The following is a 20,395-nucleotide window of genomic DNA, read 5'->3' as shown; positions in this document are numbered from 1 at the left end:
AAGCCATTTACAACACACACTTTGCCTCTCTACAAGGGGAAAAGGATACTAAACTATCAAACTACTACATGCCACAAGGGGCCACAACAGTGGTTCCATTAACTCACCCACAATATTGTCAATCTATCCAGCTATACTCAGCCTGACAGAAGAGTCTGTCCTATCTCGGGCCCCTCCTTCTGCCCCTTCACCCCCACAAACATGATACAGTTCTGCGGTGACCTAGAATCCTACTTTTGATGTCTCCAACTCAAGGAATACAATATTTCCAACACAACTCTGAACAACACACTAACCCACAGAAACCTTCCTACCAACACTACAAAAAGAAGGATTTTGCGTGAACCCCTCTTGAAAGTCAAAGCAACAGACTGGACTTCGACGTAGAGTGCTTCCGCCAATGTGTATGGGCTGAAATTGTGGAAAACCTGCATCATTTGCCCCATAACCTCAGCCATGCAGAACACAATGCCATCCACAGCCTCAGAAACAACTCTGACATCATGATCAAAAAGGCTGACAAAGGAGATGCTGTTGTCACCACGAATAGGTAGGAATATGAACAAGAAGCTGCTAGGCAGCTCTCTAACACCACATTCTACAGGCCATTACCCTCTGATCCCACTGAGGGTTACAAAAAGAAACTACACCATTTGGTCAAGAAACTCCCTGAAAAAGCACAAGAACAAATCTGCAGAGAGGCACCCCTAGAACCCTGACCAGGGGTATTCTATCTGCTACCCAAGAACCATAAACCTGGAAATCCTGGACGCTCCATCGTCTCAGGCATTGGCACTCTGACAGCAGGATTGTCTGGCTATGTAGACTCTCTCCTCAGGCCCTATGCTACCAGTACTCCTAGTTATCTTCGAGACACCACTGACTTCCTAAGGAAACTACAATCCATTGGTGATCTTCCAGAAAACACCATCCTGGACACTATGGATGTAGAAGCCCTCTACACCAACATTCCACACAAAGATGTACTACAAGCCATCAGGAACAGTATCCCCAATAATGTCATGGCAAACCTGGTGGCTGAACCTTGTGACTTTGTCCTCACCCACAACTATATCACATTTGGGGACAACGTATACCGTCAAGTCAGCAGCACTGCTATGGGTACCCGCATGGCCCCACACTGTGCCAACATTTTTATGGCTGACTTAGAACAACGCTTCCTCAGCTCTTGTCCCCTAACTCCCCTACTCTACATGTGCTACATTGGTGACATCTTCATCATCTGGACCCATGGAAAAGAAGGCCTTGAGGAATTCCACCATGATTTCAACAATTTCCATCCCACCATCAACCTCAGCCTGGACCAGTCCATACAAGAGATCCACTTCCTGGACACTACAGTGCTAATAAGCGATGGTCACATAAACACCACCCTATAACGGAAACCTACTGACTGCTATACTCACCTACATGCCTCCAGCTTTCATCCAGACAAATTCACACAATCCATTGTCTACAGCCAAGCTCTAAGATACAACCACATTTGCTCCAATCCCTCAGACAGAGACAAACAGCTACAAGATCTCTATCAAGCATTCTTAAAACTACAATACCCACCTGCTGAAGTGAAGAAACAGATTGACAGAGCCAGAAGAATACCCAGAAGTCACCTACTCCAGGAGACAGGCCCAACAAAGAAAGTAACAGAACGCCACTAGCTGTCACCTTCAGCCCCCAATTAAAACCTCTCCAGCGCATCATCAGGGACCTACAACCTATCCTGAAGGACGATCCCTCACTCTCACAGATCTTGGGAGACAGGCCCTCACTTACAGACAGCCCCCCAATCTGAAGCAAATACTCACCAGCAACCACACACCACACAACAGAACCACTAACCCAGGAACCTATCCTTGCAACAAAGCCCTTTTCCAACTGTGTCCACATATCTATTCAAGGGACACTATCATAGGGCCAAATCACATCAGCCACAGCACCAGAAGCTCGTTTACCTGAACATCTACCAATGTAATCTATGCCATTATGTTCCAGTAATGCCCCTCTGCCATGTACATTGGTCAAACTGGACAGTCTCTACGCAAAAGAATAAATGGACACAAATCAGACGTCAAGAATTATAACATTCAAAAACCAGTCGGAGAACACTTCAACCTCTCTGGTCACTTAAGTAACAGACTTAAAGGTGGCAATTTTGCAACAGAAAAGCTTCAAAAACAGGCTCCAACGAGAAACTGCAGAACTGGCATTAATTTGCAAACTGGACACAATTAAATTAGGCTTGAATAAAGACTGGGAGTGGATGGGTCATTACACAAACTAAAAACTATTTCCCCATGCTATTTTTCCCTACAGTTACTCACACCTTTTGGCAACTGTTTGAAATGGGCCATCCTGATTATCACTGCAGAAGTTTTTTTCTCCTGCTGATAATAGCCCACCTTAATTGATCAGTCTCATTAGCGTTGGTATGGCAACACCCATTTTTTCTTTGTATATATATATATACCTTCCTACTGTATTTTCCACTGCATGCATCTGATGAAGTGAGCTTTAGACCACGAAAGCTTATGCCCAAATAAATTTGTTAGTCTCTAAGGTGCCACAAGTACTCCTCGTTCTTTTTGCTGATACAGACTAACACGGCTACCACTCTGAATGCTATGACAGGAACTGTTCGTGGGAGAACAGTGGCAGAGGGAAATGGAATCACCAGAAACATACATAACTTCAAATTGCTGTGTGGCTTAATGTTGTGACATGACATACTGTTTGAAATAAATATTGTAAGCAAGAGACTCCAAGGTGTTGACCTTGATATATCTGGAGCAATGGAACAACTGGACAAAGCAAAGTCATACCTACAGTCTTGCCAGTCAGATGAGGGATTTCAAAACTTTCTGAGGAGTGCACAGAAGTTGGTAGAGGAACTTCACACTGAAGCTATTTTTCCACCCATTCAAGAATAAACAAGAGTCACTGAAGAAGACATTTTGCTTACGAGGCACAGGATAATCCCATAAGAGACCCCAAACAACAATTCAAAGTTGAATTCTTTAACCAGGTGCTAGACTGTGCAATACAGTCAGTTGAAGAATGTTTCATGTAGCTCAAGGAACACAGCAGTATATTTGGGATGTTGTATGATATTCCAAAACTCCTCACTATACCTGAAGAAGACCTACACCAGCAAAGCAGGGCACTAGAGACAGTGTTGACACATGATGACAAGCGCAATATTGATGTGAGTGATTTAGGTGAAGAACTGAAAGCCCTTTCAAGATACATTTCAGCAGGATCAACTCCAAAAGCTGTTCTGGAATATATGTGCACAAATAAGGTGACCACCCTCTTTCCAAATGCTTTTGTTGCTCTGTGCATGCTTCTAACACTTCCTGTAACAGTTGCCAGTGGTGAACGCAGCTTCTCCAAGCTGAACTTAATAAAAACACATCTACGCTCCACAATGACACAGGAGAGGCTGGTCAGCCTTGCAACAATCTCAGTAGAGCATGAGCTGGCCCAGAATGTGGATGTTCAGCAGGGAGCAGTTCAAATCTTTGCAACCAAGAAGGCACGGAAAGCACCACTTTGATTATTCAAACAGATAAAAATGCCAGTGTTTACTACGCAGATAAGAAAAGTTACATGTGCGGTTCAGGCATTTGAAAGTTAAGTGTTACTTAAAATTTTTGAACAAAGCATTTTAAGTTGTTAGTTCTCCTTTATTGGGGTAGGTAGCAGAGCCATACTATGAGAGGAGTAGAACCGGAAGAAGGCAGAATTGAGACTTTTCAAAGTTTGGCCCAAGTGAGGGGGCATGGGGCGTCATTTGAGCTCCCCGCCTCAGGTGCCAAAATGTTGTGGGCCGACTCCGAGATCTCACAAACACACCTCTACCAAGCAGCACTAATTGCCTCCACCATTCAGTACACCTGACGCTGACCACAGTGCATGAGGAAAATAAATTCTTAGACTCCTCTCATATCCCAGCTTGTTACTGACAATGCCCTCTGTAATAAAACTCCTGCCCTGCTAATTATATAATGTACACAATTCTGTATTGAAATTATGCATACTAGAACCAGAAGGTACATGTGGAACTTTTCCCATTGCTCATATATATCAGAGGGTGCAAGCACAGATCCCCTTATCACATAATCACAGCCAGGAAAACAGAAGGAATGTAGCATAGGCAACCTTTTGTATTTGTTTTCTTTTTTGTCCTTTTAGTTTGAATGTTGTTCAACTCACTGTTCTGCAAGAGAACAACATACTATCGAACAATCTTAACCCTAGCTTAAATTTGGTTTTTCCCATTGAATTTCCTAGGTTTTTTTGGTTTTATCTTAAAACAGGAAAAAGTTTTGTTGTTGTCATTAGGGGTCAGTAGTCATTTAGGCAGTTGTACATATGTCCCACAATTAGTATTCTGAGCCAACCTCCCACCAGACACACACCAGCTGTGCCCCACCAGCCTTGCTTTGGAGCATCTCCAAGCCATGCCACTTACCATTCAAAGCATCCCCCCCCTCCAACTTGCCACCTCCCCACAATGGTACCTAGACCTCCCCACAACAACTAGGGAACATGTCTCCCTGAAGTTTTCACTCCCTGGTATACAAACATTTATATTGCCTTTATTTCCCTCCTTCTATAACCAGACACATATCCAGAGCCCAGAGTGAAAAACAACTATGTTACAGTAGAGGGTGCGCTGGCAGAGCTGGGGGTACAGGAAGGTTGGAGTGTGGGTTGGGTGTACTGGCAGAGATGTGGGGTGCTATGCCTCCCACACTTGACTCCCCAACTTCTCTTGCCATCCATCCCCATTAATCTCCAAACCCCTCTTTCCCTGTTCTCCCACTCCTAATACGTACCTTTGTCTCACATGTCTACTTTTCCCCCCAGAGGATTTGATTACATTTCCTCCTCTCCCCCCCACAAAAAAATTTGCCACTCATGACTGCAGTTACTTAGTCCAAAATTGTAGCAGCCTCCAGTTACTTAGTCCAAAACTCCTTTTTTCTTGGGTGGGCAGAGAGTTTGTGATCAACTCATCCTTAGATATGTTAATTGAAGGAAGAATTCACAGCAGTCAAGAGGTCTGTGGTTCAGCCAGTCATTAGTACCTTTCAGTTTAATAGCACAAGACAGCAGAAGGAAACCAGGTTTTGGGAGTTTTTTGAGGGGGCCTGTAATTTGGGAACCCATCAGCAAAATGACCGCAAATTTGAATCACTAATGTGCACCAATTTCAAAGCAATCCAATTAACTGTTCAGATTTGAGAGCACTTACAAAAGTTAAATTTTATAGCATATTAAATGGTGGTCATGGAAACCCTCTAGCTGATTTTTCCATATTGGTGCACACACAGTGTAAAAAAGTACATTTTCTTAAATATATTCTTATTTTGGGTCCCCCAAAGATTTAGTGAGTACCATGCACTACCTGGGGTAAAATTCAACAGATTGATCAGGGAAAATAAACCCACCCCCTGGAAACTATTTTATCCCTTTTAAGAAAATATTGTCATCCTCAATTCTAATAGAATAGAAGTTTAACAACAAAAGCAAAGCAGCCTAAAGGATAACAGGGCAGTGTGCATGCTGATATACAACACATAGCATTTACTCTACCTAAAGCCATGGAAATATTGCTCTGCTTTTTGTAATATAAAATATAAACAAATGGTCATTGTCATGTCAACACGTTTCTCTTTGTTTGTTGATCAAAGACAATTTGAAATTTAACTAAATGAAACAGCATGATTTCCCAGCCCTTTGAAAATTACTTTAAAAAAACATCCAACCAGATAGGGCATATTTTATAAATACACATAACGCATAATACACAGGCAGTCAAATCTGTTCTAAACAATGGTAGCTCAATATTATCCAACAGGATTATTTTCCCCTCGATACTATAAACCAATTATTTTGCACCTTGTGTCTCTTATTTTTAGTGTGAGTGTTATATATACAAAACACACACACATACATGATTGTCCAAAAGCAACAGTTTCTTTAAAGCTACTGGTTGGTAGAATAAGAATAAACTTGATGGCATTACATATTATCCTTGTATACTAAATGTGTTGTTTCTTTTGCTTTGTTTCAGGAGCATGGTATTCCGACTGACATGGGTTATGCAGTGGCTCCGCACCACTCCGGGGTCTACCCTGTACATGTTCAGCTTTATGAGGCCTGGAAGAAGGTCTGGGGTATCAAAGTCACAAGCACAGAAGAGTATCCACATTTAAAACCTGCACGGTACAGACGGGGCTTCATCCACAATGGCATCATGGTACATGGCATTTCCATTACTTCATTGCAATACTTCTTTAAGAATGACTAAAAAATCTATTTCACAAATGCACCAAGCTTTACAATGGGCACTGAAATCCTTGAAGATAGTGGATTTGTAAGGATACTAAAACAGTTTTACCAGTGTGCAGCCAGTTTCCAAAAGAAAGAAGAGCAAAGAGGGTGTTTTGGGGTGGGTGTTGGTTTTTTTGTTGGGGGGGGGTTGTTGGTTTTTTTTGGGTGGGGGAGTTGGTCACTTTCCAATGTGATTATCAGAAATAAAATGTACCAGTAAATAACCAATCCTGGACTATAATTGCATACCTTTGCAATTCATTAAAATGCCCTAGTCCCATATCCAAGGGTCTGACTCACTACAATGCATAAAGGATCTGGGACCCGCCAAAAGGGAAGAGAAACAAAGGTACAATATGATTCTCCAGTCCACAGGATACTTTGGTTGGGCCAGATTTTGTGTTTAGATATACCTATGCAATTCCCAGAGCACAGGGTCTGAAACTATGCCTGTGAAAGTTTCACAGGCTACGCATTGCGGTGAGGAGAGAGAAAGCTTTCTACATCTTCCTTTCAGTAGCAGATGCATTAAAAGCCAAGATAACATGTAGGAATCACTTGGCCTATCACTTTAATATGCAGCTGCTCCTAGAATGGAACAAAGCAGCTGATGAACAGCCAGATGCAACACTACACCACAGTTTAGAGCAAAAATGTAGAAGAATCATGTTCAATTGAAACGGTAAAGAGAATTTAGGTAGATAGAAGGTAAATTACACAAGTTGGAATTTGCACAGGACACAGAATGGAAATCTTGACGGGTCAAGTTCTGGCATGGTATACATAGGTAAAGTTCCTGTTGACTTTAACAAAAGCCATGGACATGCATTTAAGAGCATGTATCTAATATTTGTCAAACGTATATATTAATAAATATATTAAATATATGCTTAAGTGCTTTGCTGAATAGAAACCGTAAATTATTTTGTTTTTTGTTCATTTGGACAGAATACAAAAGAGAGCACAAATGGTAAACTGGCAAAAAACCTAAGTCAAAATTGAGTAATGTCTGTGTAAGTACTGAACAGTATCACAGTTCTTAGTGCTTTTCTTCAGAGGTCTGATGTGCTTGTGATTAAAGAGTTAATGAAATAGCTCTAAGTAGTGGAAATTTTAGGTTTTTGGTGGGGTTTTTTTTCCATCTGCTGGTTTTCAGAATCCTAACAATCTCCTGATTTATGATTGTATGTAGAGCTGACCTCGGGATATACTCATTCAACAGTCCTATCAGCCCCAGTACATATTTCACTAGTGGGGTCTAATTTGATTTTCAGGGCAAAGGAAAGAATAAACTAGTTCTTTTTGGGTCTGTAACCTAGAATACCAATTGTGCGCTATATCTTACCAGCAAGAAGATTAATAGCCTAAGATAGTGAAGATGGCTGAGAAGCGCTATTTGTCTTTTAACAAACTATCCTTGCTAAAAGAATAGAAGCTCTTTTCTTCCTTTTAAAAATCCCTAAGAACAAACCCTGAATTCTTACTATGTGAAACATATGCAATGGCCTGGACAAAGGCTGTGGAACACACATGTACTGCAGCCTTTCAACTGGCAGCTAGAGATCTCAACATCTGCATAATCGTGCTTATTTACAATAAGACAGCTGCTGGAACAAAAGAATCCATCTGTGAGCATTTCAGAATGCAGACTCGGAAGAAATTTTTGGGGTGGAGCTTGCAGAAATAGGGTCATGACACTATCTTTTTTTTTTTTTTACTTTGTTCTCAGGTACTTCCTCGACAGACCTGTGGCCTTTTCACCCACACAATTTTCTACAAGGAGTATCCTGGGGGCCCTCAAGAATTGGACAAAAGCATCCGAGGAGGTGAACTCTTCCTCACAATCCTCCTGAATCCCGTATGTACCTTGTTTGCTACCCTTTGCTGTGTACCTTTGCTATCAGTATTGGAGATGAATGGGACAGAATAACCTATATAGTTAATTCAGTTCCGATAAATCAACTACTTTTGCCCAGAAGTGGTGAGCACTTAAAAGGAAATAAGCAAAAACTGTATTGTAAGGAGTAATTTGGATCCCAGGTGATACAAATCAGAGACAAATGTATACATATATTTCCAAACAGTATCTGTTTTCCAACCCCAGTGCTAGGCCTTTGGGAATAAGGGGACACTGAATAGACTAACAGGGGCAAAGGAAAACAATGGTGATGGAGAAAACTGCATGATCCTGGTTCTCCTTCCTGTTCTTCCTCTCCCCCGTGCTTTCCCCCACACACAAACACACACTCTCACTCCTTTGGATCCTTGAAAGCTGCACATCTTTCATCTCTGCTCCCACTGCATCCCCCTAATAGGGCAAACTATAGGAACAGGTTCACATGCATAGGATATTCAGATCAAGCTGCTAAAGAACAGATAACCTAATCCTGTGATGCTACCCACAGAAACCCCCACTCCACGCAGCATATAACTTGCTCTTTGTGGGGAGTTAAGCATGAACACATGTAGAAGGGGAAAGAAGAGAGGAAATGAAGAGAAAAAAATGGAAGCGTGAGCATTGTGGGAGGAGGACACAGAATGTGGGTATGGTCATTAATCCATCACAATGGGGCTGCACGATAATGTTGGGGGGGGAAATAACATTATAATTATAGAAGATTTCAGTTTTCATTTTGTTCAGGGCTTGTCTACACTACTCACCGGATTGGTGGGCAGTGATTGATCGAACAGCAGTCGATTTATCACGACTAGTCTATTATAAACGCGATAAATCGACCGCTAAGCCCTCTCCCGTCAACTCCGGTACTCCACCAGGGTGAGATGCGCAGGCGGAGTCGACGGGAGAGCGTCAGCTGTTGACTTACCGCAGTGAAGTCACCGCAGTAAGTAGATCTAAGTACGTTGACTGTAGCTACACTATTCACATAGCTGAAATTGCGTATCTTAGCTCGACTCCGCGTGGTAGTGTAGACACGTCCTCAGGTAGTAACATTTCATTTTTCTGATACTTTTTTATATGTAGTTTGTAAAAAATACACTTTGATATGGTAGAAAGTGTCACTGTCACTCATTTGGGATGACTTGCATAACTATCTTCTGACTTCACTTCTCTTGACTAATAAAGCCAGCCCAAGCTTTGCTAATAAACCCTCATTAATACACAATACTATCATATACATATGGCTCCACTTACCAAGAATCAAGGATGCAAAATTGTGTGAATTCAGGCATTGGGAGGAATATCCTTTAAATTCCTTTAGGTTTTGGAGGCAGGAACCTCTGCCATGAGTTGAGGTTTTTTTTCTGTTTAGTTCTTTAGAGCAGGGTTTCTCAAACTTCATTGCACTGCAACCCCCTTTTGACAACAAAAGTTACTACATGACCCCAGGAGGGGGGACTGAAGCCTGAGCTCACTGGAGCCCTTCCCAAAGCCTGGGCCCCATCGCCCCATGCAGGTGGGCCAAAGTCAAAGCCCAAGGGCTTCAGCCTCAGGTGGGGGGCCTGTAGCCCTCAGGCTTTGGCTTTGGCCCTGGGCGGTGTGGCTTGGGCTTCAATCCTGGGTCACAGCAAATCTAACGCCAGCCCTGGTGACTCCATTAAAATGGAGTCGTGACCCACTCTGGGGTCCTGACCCACAGTTAGAGAACCGCTGCTTTAGAGTCAACTTCTGCTCTGAATTACACCCTTTTGAACCCCATCAGCTTCACTGGGGTTGGATAAGAGAAACTTTGAACCTAGTTATTAAATCACCTCCCCTTAATTTCTTTCCTGAGCAAGGACATGCTTTGGGTCCCATCACAATTCATTCCAAAGGGTGAATACTGAGTTCCATATATATCAGCCCATTGTTCTCCCATGGTTGTAGCCAGAATCAGTGTCCTCTCAGCAGTGGAAACTCCATCACTTGAATATTAAAGGAGCACTAATGCTTTCCCTTGCCTATGCCCAGAGTTTTCAGAGAATGCAGCAACTTTGTTTCATGGGTTGCAAAAATGGTAGAGCAGCCTTGAAGACTACCAATACTTTTGGGCTAAGGACTGTTGTTTTTTATAATCAGGCCATATATCCACAGCCTAAGGTTGCAAATTGTCACTCTGTCAGATGCAGAGAAACTTCATGGGTTCTGAGAGCTAAATCATCTGTTTGGATAGCCATAAAGTAAGTGATCATCCCCACTTGTACATCTTGTACATCATTATCAGTTTGAACTGACTTTTTATAATGATACTTCTTTTGTCCAGAAGGTTCTTCAAGAAGCACACTAAAGTAAGCTCCTCTAACTCACTGTTCACTCTGGGCCACATCCAAAACCTGTGGAATTTCATGGGATTTTTTCCATTGACTTCAATGGGCAATGGATCAGGCCCCATCTCACTCCCTGTTCTCATTGGTTCTGTTTTTAAGATGTGAGAACTAAGATGTAGGACAGGTGAAAATTACATACTAGTCATTCTTTTCATCATTATCTTCTCTTTCCCCATCTACTATTCCTTCTTCCACACAGGAAGTGATACCTCTTGTGTGATACCTAATTTTCATAGGTGTGGCACATCAATAGCTCAAATTGGTATGTTTCAGGGTGCCGTGTTAGTCTGTATCCGCAAAAAGAAAAGGAGTACTTGTGGCACCTTAGAGACTAACAAATTTGTTTGAGTATAAGCTTTTGTGAGCTACAGCTCACTTCATCAGATACATTCAGTGGAAAATACAGTGGAGAGATTTATATACACAGAGAACATGAAACAATGGGTGTTACCATACACACTGTAATGAGAGTGATCAGGTAAGGTGAGCTACTATCAGCAGGAGAGTGGGGGGGGGGGGAAACCTTTTGTAGTGATAATCAAGGTGGGCCATTTCCAGCAGTTGACAAGAACGTCTGAGGAACAGTAGGGGGGGGATAAACATGGAGAAATAGTTTTACTTTGTGTAATGACCCATCCAATCCCAGTCTTTATTCAAGCCTAAGTTAATTGTATCCAGTTTGCAAATTAATTCCAATTCAGCAGTCTCTCATTACAGTGTGTATGGTAACACCTATTGTTTCACGTTCTCTGTGTATATAAATCTCCCCACTGTATTTTCCACTGAATGCATCCGATGAAGTGAGCTGTAGCTCACAAAAGCCTATGCTCAAATAAATTTGTTAGTCTCTAAGGTGCCACAAGTACTCCTTTTCAAATTGGTATGTTACAGTTAAAGAAACTTCATTTCTTGCCTTTAATATCAGACCACTTTTATTTAGATGTCTAAAATAGATTTAAGACTCTAAAATTAGATGCCCATATGTGAAAATTTTACCCTATGGCCCTTGGGAGCAAAGTTGGAGTCTGAGTCAAAGAGAGCAGATTTAGAGAAGTGAGGCACCTTTATTAAGACTTTTTATGTACAATGTGTGTGTGACCTACATATCAGAATAAAAAGTCCTACTCTTAGTCCTATCTCTCTGAATCCACCATGACTCTCTAACTCAGAAAATCTTGTCTTCCCACATCTCCCTCATCTGTAACTTTGGCTTATCACTGCTTCTGGAACATTGCTAGAACTTGTCCTTCATGAGACCATGCATTCACTGTAATCTTTACCCATGCATCACTCAATTCCTTCCTTAGGAAATCTATGATTTTCCTAAACTGCTGTTTGCTAAACTTCAGACAGTTCAGCACTCTACAGCCAAACTAGTCTCATTCCAGGAAGTGAAAGCTTTATTATTACCCAATTCCTGGGTCATCTTAATTCTATTCCAACATATCTCCAAAACTAATTTTAAAATGTCCTTAATATTTTCAGATTTCCCTGTTAACTAATTTCACCCTACTTCTCAGACCTGCTCTCCTGTCTGTCCATTTTCCCCGCTTCACTCTCAGCCTCTTTTCCTCTCATTTCACTTTTACATAATGGGTAATCAGTTTAACTTGTTCAGCCTATTGGTGCGTCTCTCCTTTCCACATGCCTGGTCTGTTCCAAACCACTGTTTGTGTGTGTGATTTCTTGTAATTTTGTCTAAATACCTTTCTTTAAAGGCACTCTGATGCCATAGTGAGGGCCACAGTATAGCAGCCTGTAGCAGGGTAAAAACCTTTTACATAACTTAGTCTCTATGAGGCATTATGCTATATTATGCATTAAATTGTCAGATATGAATATAGTGTAATTTATTGTATTTCTGCTGTTTGAGGAATGTCCTGTATTCATTTTTCTCATTGTTAATTAAAGGTGAAAAAGGTGATACAGCAGATACATTATTTTTCCATGCAGTCTACTCCCAATATATTCTAACTAGACTATATATCTTTGTTGATCAGACTATTTGAAATCAGGATAGAGTTAAAAGCTACAGGCTTTCAAAAGAAAAAAGGGGTGGGGCTTTTTGTTTGTTTGGGGGCTTTTTTCTGATTTCCTTTAGTATATGAGCTTGTTTGACCACAGTAAGTTCCAATAACTTGAAAGTAAAATATATAATATTGGGTGACATTTGAAAAGAATGGGTTTATATCTGTACAGTTAATGTTTGATTTTTTTCCCTCTGATTATTTTCTATCATGACTTCATCAAAAGCTGATATTTTACTGAACTTTGCCTTGCCAGTGAAATACTGGCATGCACTTCCTTAAATCTGCGTTAAGTATGTATATGTTCCATATCGTCCTTATTCAGACTGGAAGAAACATCATTTAATCATGTGGGAGCTGAAGAAAGATATACCACAACCCCCACCATCATTCAAGTCAGGCCACTGTAGTGCCCTATAAAACATGCAGCAACTGACAACAGTAAAAGCAACAGCCAGTCTTATCACAGGATGTCTTGGAGAGAGCACAGAACAAAACCTTCATATTGAGTTAGAACCTTTTTTAATAAATAGAGTTTTGATGTCCTGCTTTACAAACAGCACATTAATAAGTGAACTAATGGAGAGCTCTTTTCTTATCCAGAGTAAGAAGAAGTTTATAGATTTAGTGGTTCTAAATAGGTTTTGAATTGGCAGTTATGAACTAACACTGTCAAATCCATTGTGTCTTCTGAACTCCCTGAAAATGCCAGGCATCAGTGTCTACTATACTGTTCCATTTATCAATTGTAAATTCAGTTGAATAAAAATAGGCGCTTGAATGTGATATGTACTTGAAACTGACACTAGTGTATAATAGAAGTGTGCAGTGTTCAATCTGGGAAACTTTCATACCCCTAGATTAGTTAATGAGCTTTCCTTTTGCTTGTGTATCATTCTCTGCTGTTCCTACAACCTAAAAACAGGTGCAGTACAGTATAAATTGGTGTTTGCTTGTTAGAGGAACTATGAAAAAGACACTGAAAAACATTTTAGCATATAATTATATAAATACAGCATGTTTATAGAAATGATGCAAAATTGGATACCTAATATAATCCATGTATGTATCATATCTTTGTGGAATAAAATTTGAATCATAATCATCCCAATCGCATATAATTGATAGCATATATCATAGCATCTCAGGTTTTGTAGAAAGCCTTGTGTTCGTCAGAACTGTAGCAACAAAATGGTTGTGCTCATTGTTTTCATAAACAGCACTGTTTAATCCTTGCTGTATGAAAACAAAGGTACAGAGGTGTCCTCTACTGATGTTTGCAGATGTACTGTAGCTCCTGTTCATACCAATGTGACTTGCTTACATTAATTTATGCTCTTTAGGGTCTTTTCTTTCCTAGATGTGTGTGATTCACTCCAATTAGCATTAGTGTGAATTATGCCACGCATCCAGGGGAGAAGAGATCCCAACTGTGGGACGAATAGACCCCTATTGGGTATGCAGATTGTGTAAAATTCTATTTCCACTTGGGTGGGGGTGGGGGTGGGGGTGTGTGTGTACTGAGAGCACTGCCAGGCTACCAAGACAACTGATGATTTACATTGCATGTTTCTTTTGCATAGAACCTCATACTCAGGACAGGGTTAGGGAACAGCCTTGATTGAGTTCTGTTGACACAGCTAATCAGTTGTCTCACTGTATATGGTATTGTTCACTCTTTTAGCAGGAACAGTGCAAGTTTTTCTTTATTCTTAATTTTTATCTATAAAATTGAGTTGGAGTAAGAGTCACTAAGGGCCTTATCCATCTCCCAGCGCAAGCCTTCCAGTTGTTGCTACTACCACTGCTCCTTCTCTTACCATTAGGATTATGTTATTTTCTGTTTCTAAATGAACATTCACAACCACTCTCAAAGTCCTCTTTATTGTTTTGAACCTTTGGGTGAGTATAGTACTTGTGAAAGGTGATAGATTGGCAGTTCTTGAAACAGAGTTCCTTTAACTGGGTTTGATCCAAAGTCCATTGACTTCAAATCTTTATATTGACTTTAATGGGCTTTGCATCAGGCTTTTTATCTGCAGAATAGGTACTGTATACCATGGATGTAGTCAATGCAATCTTCCACACTAGTGAAGTTCTGGAAGGAGCTGTCTGGGACTTCTGGTTACCCCTGGTTAAAATTCTGCCACCAAACTGATGGGAAGGTTGGTCTGATTTCTCTGCTTTAATGGAGTTTGCTCTTTCTCTGCATACTACTAAATCATCCCTGCCAGACATGACTCATCCTTGGAGCTCATAAAAATAATATATTGATTTGGACCACACTGCACCAAATGAAAGATAATTTAATTTAAAAAAAAATCCTTGAAGATCTCCTGCAGAACCTCACTACCAGATCTTTACCCCACTTCAAATTACAACAGATGAACACTTTGCTAATATAGATACTCAATATATTTTTGGACTAATGTGTAAATATATTTAGCATATGCACTTGATATAAATTTGTTTTTTCCCTTTCAAACTTCCTTCCTGGGTGGTGGTTTTGAGAAGTGAATAGATTTCCCAGTCCTTCACCCCTGCATGCATGTCTGAAACAAGGGGTTGAAAGGGAAAAATTGTTACAGGTTTACCAGTGGACTTTTGGTCCTTTCTGTTTCCATTTAGGTTGGAAAAAACAACAAGAGCAGTTGTTTCAGTTCAGGTTCTTCTCAAGTTTGGGTGAGATGTGGGGTCTTTATGCAGATTCCTTTACTCCTCTATAAGGGCCATAATGTGAAATATTACTCACACTATGGAGCAGTTAATTACGTGTGAAATCCCTCTCATGTCAGTAGTATTATTCCTAAGAGTAAATACTCACCTTTATCATTCCCCTAAATTAGTTAGTTAAATTCTAATTAATCTGATACCTTGTTACTATTTAGCAACTTTACTACCCAAGATTTGGTTGATCATAAAGCTTGCTGCACTAATGAAACTAACTGAAAAGTTGTTTAGCAAATTAAACAGTAAAGCATTTGTTGGGTAATCAAAAAACTTACTTGAGGGGGGCACCAATTTTCACCAAGATAGCATTTTTATTCATATTTGATGGGGGGCGGGTATGACGGGGTATACAAATCTCACACTGGGCTGGAAGGGCTTAAAGAACAGTACTGTACCCAGGTAGCACCACCCCTCCAAAGAGCATGCTCCAACTGGAGACATGGTTGAAAAGGCAGCAACCCAGCTTTGAAGGGGGAAGCTGGGGAAGAGGACAGACCTACCCTAAAGACTCCTCACAAACAGATTGGAGAAGCCTCCCTGAAGGAACAGGATTATACGCTGAGCCCAGTTGTGGCTGATGGCTTGGTTTCTTTTTCTTTATCTAGGACCAGAAGCTGAGGGAGGAAAGCTGAGGTAGGAAGTAAACCAGAGAGGGTAACTCAGAGGGCCCCCCTTGGAGGCCAAACCCTGCTGACCTTCCCGGGACCCTGGGTCAGAGTATGGTGGAGTCGGCAGGCCCTAGTTCCCCTCCCACTGCCCCCATGGCTGGCTGGGTATTAACCACTACTCCATCCAGCCCACTGTGGACCCTATTACAAGTGTGATCAAGTTTAATAATAGCTTCAGATGATCATAGAGTTCACCAGTTTACCCTTTGTATCCTACAGTGCATTGCTGAATCTCTGATATTCTCTTTAAAAAAAAAAAAAAAGACAGTTGTAAATCAAGTCACCACTCTGTGCTTTGAAAGCCTATCTTCTAAACCAGGGGTAGTCAGTAGGCAGAGCAGCCAAATCCAGACCAATAGATGCTTTTCAACGAGCCATAAAAATATTTTTATTTACTTATTATTGTTATTGTTTTTGTATTATTTTCTCTGGAGTCTGGACCTTGACTATTCCTTGACCAAGAAATTTGGACCTTGACAAAAAATGATTACCCCTGGAAAAGTATCCGGGCTAGTAATTTTCCTATGCATGCTGGCAATCGAATGCAGGTCTTGTGCCCATTCAGTGAATGGGATCACAGCCTTTTATTCATTTTTAACTCCTCTGAGTACTATTCCAGCATCACCTTGGGTACTTGGTTAGAGGTAATTGATCAGAGACCTGTTGTGTAACATGGATTGCAGTGCAGAATCCTATTGGATCAATGGCTGTGGAACTGAAGAACATTCTTCCCTCTGGTGACTGAAAATGGAACTTAGATTTGACTGTGTCTTTAGTTCTGTTGCTCTTGGGTCCCTACTCATGCCAAACTTAATTTTGTTACCTAAGTTATCCACATGGAGGTCTGTCTCTCAGGAATAATTTATACCACTGTCAGTGCATGAATTGTCAAGTTGTCTTGTTTCTTTGCTCATGATGGAGTTAACTAAGCTGCAGGTTATATTCAGCTTTTGTCCCAGCAAAATAATCATTACAATGCTGACCCTGTCACCACCATTAGAACTAAAATATGAAATATCACAAAGTGAAAAATCATATATACATGAAAAAGTTCTGGGTACCATGCACTACAGTGGGTCTTTACACTCTGGGTTCAAAGCCTTTTTAGGCTTCAGTATAAATGAGTTCTAATTGTACCACTGTTGTCCACCTAGTGGGCATTTCTGCTACACCAGAATAGTTGGATCTGAGAAGACCATGGCTAAATAGTAAGGGAAAGTAAGGAAGTTGTCTGGGCTCTGCATTTGGGGGAGAACGGGGGACTGGACAGGTCCCCTCTTGGACTGTTTTAGCCAGTATTGTTAGTCTATTGCTTTTATGAGCAATACATTCACCTACAAAAGAATTTAACAAGTTAAAAAAAGTTGCAGGAATTTTATGGTTTTACTGCTCCAGCAATAGCTTCAATTATTTCCAGGCAGTACAAGGAGATACTTTACAACAACAACATTTTGTGTGTAGGAGGTGTGTGTAACGAAGTATGAAATGGTCTTAGAGATGTTTATGCAAATATAATTTTCCAGTAGTCTATGTAATAAACAAGAAGGCAATAAGATTATAGTGCTAAATTTTTTCTGCTGTAGATAAGCTTGGGTCAGAATTTTTATGATTAATCTTGTCAAGGTTCCTCCCCCACTCTGAACTCTAGGGTACAGATGTGGGGACCTGCATGAAAAACCTCCTAAGCTTATCTTTACCAGCTTAGGTCAAAACTTCCCCAAGGTACAAAATATTACATCCGTTATCCTTGGACTGGCCGCTACCACCACCAAACTAATACTGGTTACTGGGGAAGAGCTGTTTGGACGCGTCCTTCCCCCCAAAATACTTCCCAAAACCTTGCACCCCACTTCCTGGACAAGGTTTGGTAAAAAGCCTCACCAATTTGCCTAGGTGACTACAGACCCAGACCCTTGGATCTTAAGAACAATGAACAATCCTCCCAACACTTGCACCCCCCCTTTCCTGGGAAATGTTGGATAAAAAGCCTCACCAATTTGCATAGGTGACCACAGACCCAAACCCTTGGATCTGAGAACAATGAAAAAGCATTCAGTTTTTTACAAGAAGACTTTTAATAAAAAATAGAAGTAAATAGAAATAAAGAAATCCCCCCTGTAAAATCAGGATGGTAGATATCTTACAGGGTAATTAGATTCAAACACATAGAGAACCCCTCTAGGCAAAACCTTAAGTTACAAAAAAGATACACAGACAGAAATAGTTATTCTATTCAGCACAATTCTTTTCTCAGTCATTTAAAGAAATCATAATCTAACACATACCTAGCTAGATTACTTACTAAAAGTTCTAAGACTCCATTCCTGTTCTGTCCCTGGCCAAGACGACTACAGACAGACACAGACCCTTTGTTTCTCTCCCTCCTCCCAGCTTTTGAAAGTATCTTGTCTCCTCATTGGTCATTTTGGTCAGGTGCCAGCGAGGTTACCTTTAGCTTCTTAACCCTTTACAGGTGAGAGGAGCTTTCCCCTGGCCAGGAGGGATTTCAAAGGGGTTTACCCTTCCCTTTATATTTATGACAAATCTTAAACCCTCTAGTCTTGGATTTATTCAGTTCTACGTCAGATATAAAAATGCACTGCAAGCTCAAAATTACGAAAGAAAACTTTTTTGTCACCCCACTAAAAAGGCTAACATAGATTGGTGTAGCTCTGTTAAAATCAGTGGAGCAACATTGATTTACCCCAGCTGAATATCTGTTCTTATGATTCAAAAATTATTCATTTTTCAGATATCTAGATACGGATGGGTAAATTTAGAAAGATTCCAAGATCTGGTTGTAGTCTGAACCTTATCCAAAGTATTTCAATATCTTGGGTATCCAAAATGGAGTGGAAAGTGTTATGAGGCCATTCCTGCTTGTGAGACTTACAGTTCCATTTAGCCCAGGAAGAGAAGAACAATTTTTTTTCTTATTTCATAGCATCCTCTCCCTATCCTATCTTAAGCCAGGAGATGCAGAAAGGCACAAAAATGAATGCTGGCGAAGAAAATTAAAGTTTCTTAAACCTAAAAAAAAGAGTTGTTTTGAGGTATGGGCAAAACTTATGGTTAATAGTTCATAAGTGGTTCACCGATCCCTAATTTTCATGAGCCGTGTTGTGCAGTGCAATTGCCCTCCAGCACTATGTCAGAAAATGCCTGATCAAGTAGGGATGGAAGGAGGTAATAATGCCTCCTGGGCATCTCTCTTGCATTGTCCAAAACCTACCCAAGCCCCTTCTATCACAGCTCTGTGGGATCAGGATTGCGAAAGGGATGTGTTTTGGTGGTAGGAACTCAGAATATCCTCTTAAAGTTGAAAATTGTGAAAATTCTGTTGCTCTGGTATTTTTATAGCCATCCCATCTCCTATTTACATATTAACTACTAATTCCTACACCCATTTCCCAGTGTGTGTGTGTGTGTGTGTGTATCTATATCTATATATCTATATCTATATAATAGTTTTATGTCCAACTACAAGACTAGTAAAGTAAAACTGAGCCTTCTTTGATCACCTTCATTCAAAGAAGCAGGGGAAAGTAGTAGATAGATATCTGAACATTATTTCAGACCTTCTTCATCTCTTTTAGGGGATGATCCGGGGAGATGTAATTGAACATTTATGCTGCATGAAATACATTTCTTTGACTTAACATGCATTAACTGTAACAGTGCTTGTTGAACTTTTCCCCCAAGGACCCCTTTGGCTTCTGACTACGTCCTATACCCCTTTCATTTATAGTACTGCCTGGGGCTCTGGACGGTCTGAGGCCTAACCTACCTGTTGAGTTTTTGATGCTACCTAAAGTGAAAATGCCTTAATGAAACACTAAAGGGGAACAAGCAGCTGCTGTTGCCTTTAAATCATTAAAATAAGAGGGGTTTCAGAGTAGCAGCCATGTTAGTCTGTATTCACAAAAAGAAAAGGAGTACTTGTGGTACCTTGGAGACTAACAAATTTATTTGAGCATAAGCTTTCGTAAGCTACAGCTCACTTCATGCATCCGATGAAGTGAGCTGTAGCTCACGAAAGCTTATGCTCAAACAAATTTGTTAGTGGCACCTTAGAGACAAGTACTCCTTTAAAATAAGAGACTTGAAATTCAAGTACTATACAACTCAGTTTACTCAGGAAAATTGCAAAGATCCTGTTTGTGCTGATGCTGGATGCAGAAGTTTCAAACAAACTTTAAGAAAATGTGTTAATGATTTGAACAGGCTCTGTTATGATGTTTCATAAAGGCTATTCTTTCCCCCAGACTGTAGTTTACCGAGAGGGTACAACTGTTTCTGAAGCAGCTTTACCTCTGTTCTTTTATGCAGATGTCAGAATAAGAT

At 40.6% G+C, this 20,395-nt stretch overlaps 1 protein-coding gene across 1 annotated transcript in view; it reads left to right on the top strand.

Moving 5' to 3' along the window:
* Positions 1–20,395, top strand: part of LOC140910323 (bifunctional heparan sulfate N-deacetylase/N-sulfotransferase 4) — a 159,399-nt gene that overhangs the window by 73,847 nt on the left and 65,157 nt on the right. The window contains exons 4-5 of the mRNA XM_073340978.2: positions 6,101–6,286; positions 8,090–8,218. Of these exons, the coding sequence (XP_073197079.1) occupies positions 6,101–6,286; positions 8,090–8,218 (315 nt within the window). The remainder of the gene's footprint in view (positions 1–6,100; positions 6,287–8,089; positions 8,219–20,395) is intronic.

The sequence above is a fragment of the Lepidochelys kempii genome, chromosome 4 (assembly GCF_965140285.1).
Source record: "Lepidochelys kempii isolate rLepKem1 chromosome 4, rLepKem1.hap1, whole genome shotgun sequence".
In the NCBI taxonomy this organism is placed as follows: domain Eukaryota; kingdom Metazoa; phylum Chordata; order Testudines; family Cheloniidae; genus Lepidochelys; species Lepidochelys kempii.
Note: the sequence above shows the minus strand (reverse complement) of the source record. Positions and strands in the feature narration are given on the sequence as shown.